Here is a 7,500-nt window from a genome sequence, read left to right on the forward strand (position 1 = left end):
GGAAAATTCTAGGTGCGTCCCTTCCCTATTGTTCCATGCAAAAAGTGCGTCACAAAGACGTATGTCATTCCTATCTCCCTACCTCTTTGCATCAGCAAGAAAAGAAGCCTGCTGTTACTTTTCCCCCAAGGTTTCCCAGTTTCCATAAAAAGGGTTATTTCCGAGAAGATTTTTAGATTCTCAGAATGTATGAAATCAAAGCGCTATTTACAAAGGTGGTTTATAATTACAGTAATATTGCATACTGTACCTGTTGGTGTGAACACAGTGACCGCAGCTGGTTTTAATTTTGGTGTGTGAACATTACAGTAACTGCCATTTTCTACATGGGTATCACAGCAATCGACGTCACATTCGAGCAAGGTAGTAACTCCAGCATTGGCAACATCGCCTTTCCAAAAACCACCAAGAGTAAAGCACACGTCTTTCTTTTCTAAAACAAATCAAAAATCATTTTAATTCTAGTTTAAAGTGATGATTAGTGCAAAATTAATTTTTCGTAAAAGAAGTTGGACCCGCGTGCCGGAAATGTAATTCCATAGCTAAGCGCATGTGACACTTTCATTGCAATTGTACAACGGCGTTTCTACAGACCGAGTTATTTTTAGATTGATTTTCCCGCGAAATAAGATCTTTCCAGCCAATCCAGCCTTGAATGATGAGTTATACCCATGGCATCGAGAGTGGATTTCAAAATGTTATGTTAACTAAACAGTAAGTGACTCAAGTTTAAAAAATAGTCATCTGTTCAATTTAGCTTAAAATTTTCTATTGAATGGTCCGCCATTACTAAGTTAAAAAGCTTGAGAGAGCTGGGTCGAGGAGAAATCAATAGTTTAAGAATGCAATGCGTGTGTACGCAGCTGAATTAATATACAACACGGGAGTTTCGGACCTTAAGATTTTTAAACTCGTGTTTTTCATATAAAATAAGTGCTTACACGTTAAAATTTTAAGCTAGTGAGTAAATGACGTCACTTTTCCCTAGATCCAACCCTCGGTCAAAACTTAGACTCAAAATAAACAGCCTTTGGATAAAACTCAAAGCTCAAAATTTTGCCAGTCAGGTGTTAAGCTAATCAGCTTGATCTATGAAAATTAACTTACATAGAGTGACCTAGTATTGGACTTGTAGGCTCCTGGTTTATGGGCTTATGGGCTGCTTGTTTAGCTTTGGCCCTGGTGAGCGTCTTGAAGCCAAATGAAAACCATCGAGATTAGCTTCGCTACTGCAACTTTTACTGCAGTTTTTCACAGCGATAAAAATGGAACGTCTGATTAGAAACGCTGCAGTCACTGGAGTACTCTAACCACCTCCCGGTCTTCATCTTCAGTTTCCAGCATAAATAACGGCATTAATAGTAGTACTTGTGCGGAGAAGTGGCGAAGCACTAGTAGTAATAGGTTATATAGTTTTTTTTCTTAAACGAATTAAATTATACACAGAGTATCTGTAGAAATTAGCATGGTATGTTCTTTTTATTCATAAATGCATTTACACACTTTATAGCAATATGCTACGTACCATTACAAATGCTTTTGAATGAAAATGTATTCAGTGCACTTGAGTTCTGCAGCCAATTGCAAGAGGAGAAGACAAATTCATCCCGTTGGCATTGCCTCTAGTGCATCCTTGGAAAACCCGAATTTTAACACGTTGATACTGATAAGGGCAAAGTCCGCCAAGAGACAGTACTTTACGGTTTGTGCGCGTCGGTTTTCATTAGCGACACAAAGCGCATGCGCAAACATAAGTGGCTTATTCGAAGTGAAAACGAACGACGACATTAGCATCAAAATCAATCACAGCATCCGCCATTTGAAATGTTTAGACAAGGGGAATCTGGAACGAGTGCTTTAATTGGCCAGACTTAGCAAATTCCCTTGTAATTATGCCATGTTTCGTTTCACACAACGCAAGCGAATGCAAGCATAGTTAAGTGACATCTCAAGGAAAAGGAAAAATTTTAATCCTTGCGCTTGTGTTTAGGCCTGCGTCAACCCCGTTTTCACGGTGAAATAATTAACAATTGGCCCTTCGCCCGCAATACGGGTCAATAGCCCATGAAGCGAAGCCCGTGGCCCATGAGGGCGAAGGGTCTAATTGTTTTAGTATCACCCAACTAGTCGGACAGAAAAGGCAATAACAAAGTTAGCAAATGCAAGTTTAAGAAATAATTATTTGGGAATAAAACGAAAGAAAGCGTCACGCTTTTCGCTTTTTCGCTACTCGATGACTATTACTAATAGTCCTCTAGTAGCGTAGCCAATTAAAATGCACGATTTGCATTAGTCCACTAGTTGGGTGATACCAAATGTTCTTATGCATGGGCTAGTGCTTGCACTCGTGCTTGCGTCGCTAATGAAAACCAGGATTCAAGGTCTTTCCTTGCTAATTCGAGACTCTGAGCGTTTTATACGGAAAAGACGGAAAAGTTCTCTTCTCCTTTTTTCGAATGGGTTCAATTTAACAAACAAGTAAATCGGTATTGACTGCCACTGAAACACAGCGTGCAATCTCGTTTCCATTCTCGGTCTAGAAATGCCCTGGGAACGAGGTTGCACTGCGTAATCTGAACTGGTCTAACAGAAATTATTAGAAAAAAAAAACAAACAAAAAAGAAAAACTAGTTCATTGGATAACGCATGATCTTGAGTTTATTCAGTCATCATAGTATACGAGCTACTTTAACATGGCCTACAAATATCTGTAACTGTACAGATCTTTTTTTTTGTCTTGGCAAAATAAAATTAAAGAAAGCATATCCGCTATCTTCTCATATCTAATGCGCCCTCGTGAAATAATTGTTGAATACATTTTTAAGATGCTACCATTGTCGTTCGAGGCCAGTGTTGGACGCGAATGCATACATATTCTTGCATACTTTCTTGGATACGCTTGGATAAACGTCCCGAAGTGTTTCGTATGCTAGCTAAACATCACCGGTGCCCCTCGAAACGTTAATTCCTTTCTGGGAATATAATGCCGGATTAGCCTATATCTAGGTGAGATTCGTCCCGCGTCCCGCATTTAAGTACAAATAGCTGAAGGGCTCCTTTGTTCAGCATCAATTCCAAGTTAAGAGAAAAAACCAGGGTGGACTGAATCAGATTATAGGGAACCTCCATCCCGATTAACGTATAATTTTAAGCCTAACAAAATAATGTTTGCAATCAAATTTGCTCGACAATTATTACCCCAAAATAGCGTTTGGATCGAAAAACAAACAAAAATAAGAAAAAAAAACAAAACAAAAAAAAGTCTAAGAATCATTTACTTTTCATTTTCAAATTTTCCGGACGCCGCCATCTTGAATATTTCGTACGTGTTACGGTTGCCCTTAGTTATTTCACATAAAGAGCTTTTAAATTGTTTTGAAACATTAGGGAAACCGAAACGTCCAAATAATTATTATTTGAAAACTGGACACTTGAAAACCAAAACAAGCGTTTTTTAAAAAAAAAATTATTTTAGATACACACTCTTCCATTGGAAAAGGTTCGAACAGATTTTATTGTAAACATTATATTCTTGGTTTAGTGAAGGGCCCCTTTAAAAGAACTGAATATTTGTCAAGGGGTATCGGCACTTACTTGCACAATCGAAGCATCCTCGATAAAAGTAACTTTGAATGATTCCATTCTGATTCCGTTTTCTGCCAACAGCTGAGCCGCAATGCGTGGTACCGAGTGAGTTTGGATCAAGACTACAAATCTGGCGTTGCTGCCTCAAAGAGCACGAAGTGCCCTCGTCTTCCATACAGTGCCAACACTTGGTTAGATTAGCAGCTATGAAACACAAAAAAAATCACTGATTGCAAAACGTGATGATATCAGCACCAAGATGAACCTATTGCCATTCGATTTAAACAAATTAACAAATCGATTCCTCGGTTGCCGTGCGTCTGTTGATTAATATATGACGTCAAAATGTGGTAAGAACAACAAAGTATCACCTCGTGTATCGCTGATGTTCCTCATACATTTCGCCGTCTTCTGTGATCTAAGCAGACATCCGACAACATGAAATCTATCGTTTTATATAATAAAGAATTGAAACTCAAGTTTTTATGGTGACGTCAGCTATGCGTCTGGCCTCTATTAGATTATAGGTGAGAACCTATCAAAATTCGTGCATTATTGTGCCTATTATATATAATGCAAAAGTACTGTACATGGTCCTGGCGTGGCTAATATCTGACCAGATCTCCCTCTGAAGCTATGTTAGATACTGGTAAACCAACTAACTAAAACACTCGCAAAATCTTTGTGCCAACACACCTATCCATAAAATAAAAACACAACGACAAACGGGAGTCCATTCATCTGCTTCATTCTGCCAATTGTGAAACCTAATCACCGCTGAAATTTCTTCTTTGTGTTTGTTTCAGTTTGCAAAATTTTTCCTACTATTAATGCTAGAACGTCCCAACTTTCAAGTCACTAGGTTTGAAAAGTACTGGAGAAGCCATGCTTACTATCCAGCGTCCTCGCGCAACACCCTTCAGACTGTAATAAGGCTTCAAACCATTGAGGATGACTGTATCCTAGAACAATGCCGTACTTTCTTTCTATTGATATACTTTACCTCCATCGTTACAGTAGCTGCCATTGCAACATTCTATATCACATTCCAATAAAGTGCTGTGATGGAGATACTTTAAGGATCCCGCCAATAATGCACAGGCAGTCTTCTTATCTGGAATAATTAAATCAAAAGAGAGCAAAATCTTTGATTTAAAATGGATTCGAAAGCGAGGCATAACTTTCCCAGGAGATAATATAATAGGATCCAGGTAGGCCATAAACGTAATTTGAGACTTTATCGCCCCATGTTTTGATCTGCTCAAGTTCGAGTTTGAGGGGGATAAAACTTGATTTGAGATCCTGACGATGTTTCGTTTCTAAGTTTACATTGAAGTGAGGTACTTCAAAATAAAGCCCTCCCACACTCGCAATAGAACTAGAGCATACTTAAAGTCTTCTTACGTCCTAGTATTCCACCCACCTAGGAGCCCATCACCCCGAGCCTCAATCTCCCATATAAACCCTTGGAGACAGCCTTTGCCTGTATCTTTTTATTTTTGGACGTTCGAATTCCCGCGAATACATTATGCCATCCAATCAGAACAAAGTTATTGTATTACGTCACAAGCAGTCACGCACCAGTGATCGCGTTCGTCTCACAAAATATTCTAAAAATAAAAAGATACGGGCAAAGGTTGACTCAAGGATATAGTCTGGATGGAGGCTCCGGGTGATGGGCTCCTGACCCGCCTAAAGACTCTGTCTCACCTTCGCAATCAATACATCCTCGAACAAAACTGACGTCCACCACACCAGTTAAAACATTCCAGGTCGTAACTTTTGCCGCACTGCAATGGGTTATGCCGAGAGATCGACCACCGCTTCGGCAAGTTTGACTCTGCTGATTCAAGATGCAAGTATAATTGTCGTTCTCTTCACACTCGAAACAGTTCGTTGTCCCAAAAACTATAACATAAATTGCGAAAAGAAATAAATTCTGAGAGCAAGCACAAAATATTACATACAAATTCTCGGTTGCTTTACAGTTTTTATACATTTAATTTCTGAATTTTCACCCGTAGCATTGAAGACTGCGTGCAGGTCCTTACAGTAGACATGTAAAATTTTTAACCGGAGAAGGTTTTTATAATTTTTGCTACCCACTGACAATGAGAAAATATCATAGCAGCTTTTTAGTCATTAGGAAGCCAACTAATTATTCGATGTCACAGTTTGTTTATGGCGCTGCGACAAGTTGCAGGACAGATGTTACGCTGCGCAATGTTTGAAAGGTTTGTTGCAAAGTTGAATAAAGCGTTGCGCAAAGCAGAACGACAACGGTTTCTGCAACTTGTTTCGCAACGTTTTTGGCTGTTGCAAGGTGTGTTACATTGGGCAACGTTTAGTGCAATTTGTCTCCCCACGGCATTACGAGACAATATGCACGACTGAAACTGCAGATTGTAACAGCGCCTTTAATTAAATATGAATTGCCGCAGTAATAATTAGATTTTGCTGTCACTCTTCTTTTAGCGGAGTTTAGGCGCGCGCCAATACTCGGTTATTTTATTTATCTTGACATTTGATTGGTTGATGGAAAGTATTCATATTTTTCTCAAATTGGACGGTTGTTTGAAAGCTGAAGTAAACGTCCCAGAAAAAAAAAAAACTATCCAATTTTTTGTCTTGATTGTCACGCGGATTTGTGGCCGGCTACGGCTGCTTATTTTGGAACTGAATTCATCATTTCTGTGGCCGCCCGCGACTGTCCACACTAAATTTATACCTTGCGATTTATAGGCTTTTTGTGTGGAATGATTGTCCAGTCGCGAGCTGCTTTGTTTGACTGTGAAATTGCAGTCGAGTGTGCATGTACGTAATTTCAGTATTAGTTGTTAATTAAAGTTGTTGGTTATTGTTTGCAAGGCTTGTTTGTTTACTGCTGTCAGCTCAGGGGTGTTTGATCACAGTAAAGACGATTAATTGTATTTTATGCAGAAGTATAATTATTTTCATGCACTTTTCTGGGGTTAGAAACGGGAGCTCCGCCTTTAGGCTTGGCTAAATCTATATATGAACGCAATTTTTGCAATTGCGTAAAGAAGCCTGATTTATTCATGACTTCAACGGGGTTTGAACCCGTGACCTCGCGTTACCGGTTCGGGTTCAAACCCCGTTGAAGTCCTCAAATTTTCAGGCTTCTTTACGCAATTGCAAAAAATGCGTTCATAACTGCGAGGATCATAGCTTCACTTGATTTCATATCGGCAGTTCTTATATGATCCATTTCATATATCATTTCATCGTCTATATATTACAGTTATCATTAAAGATAAATTTCTTATCAGTTACGTCGTGTAAGATTGTACATTTAAAAGAAAAAGAAACAAACCAGTAAGTAATTGAGATTGCATTACCATCTTTCTGCAAAACAATTGTTGCGTTCTGTGTCAACAGTGTTGGGTTGCTATTGCAGCTGGTCGTATTACAACAATCGATCTCACACTGCTGTACAACCCACCCCCTGGAACTTTTCAATAACCCACCAAGAGCAAAACAGGCGGTTCTCTCATCTAAAAGGACAACAACAAGACAAAGAAATGTAAGAAAAAGCAAACTCATAATAGCGCTAACTTAAAAGAGCTACGAGGAAATTTGCACTTTTTCTTCTGACAAAGCAGTTATATGTTATTACCGGGGAACAGGTCCGTATCGGAAAAATTGTGCTCGAGATATTGAGGGAGAAGGCCGAGGGCGGCCGGGGATGCCCCCAAGATCAAGGGGACGTTTTTCTCCCAATACGGACACTGATCTCGACTGGAAAAATAACATTTTTCTTTTTGTTTATTTTCTATTTTCCACCGCGATGCGAAAGAGAGTTAGTACTAGTGATCTCTATAATTTTCGGATCACTAGACTTTCAGCTAGGAAATCCGAACAGAAGAAAAATTTTTAGGGGATAAAAGTATGCCT

General features: G+C 39.1%; 1 protein-coding gene across 1 annotated transcript in view; it reads right to left on the bottom strand.

Annotated features, from left to right (window-relative positions):
• LOC138048443 (uncharacterized skeletal organic matrix protein 2-like) overlaps positions 1–7,500 on the bottom strand; it is a 19,774-nt gene that overhangs the window by 4,504 nt on the left and 7,770 nt on the right. Inside the window, exons 4-8 of the mRNA XM_068894637.1 lie at positions 6,945–7,100; positions 5,296–5,493; positions 4,589–4,699; positions 3,595–3,789; positions 251–433 (exon numbers count right to left, since the gene is read on the bottom strand). Coding sequence (XP_068750738.1) covers positions 251–433; positions 3,595–3,789; positions 4,589–4,699; positions 5,296–5,493; positions 6,945–7,100 — 843 coding nt within the window. The remainder of the gene's footprint in view (positions 1–250; positions 434–3,594; positions 3,790–4,588; positions 4,700–5,295; positions 5,494–6,944; positions 7,101–7,500) is intronic.

The sequence above is a fragment of the Montipora capricornis genome, chromosome 1 (assembly GCF_036669925.1).
Source record: "Montipora capricornis isolate CH-2021 chromosome 1, ASM3666992v2, whole genome shotgun sequence".
Lineage (NCBI taxonomy): Eukaryota > Metazoa > Cnidaria > Anthozoa > Scleractinia > Acroporidae > Montipora > Montipora capricornis.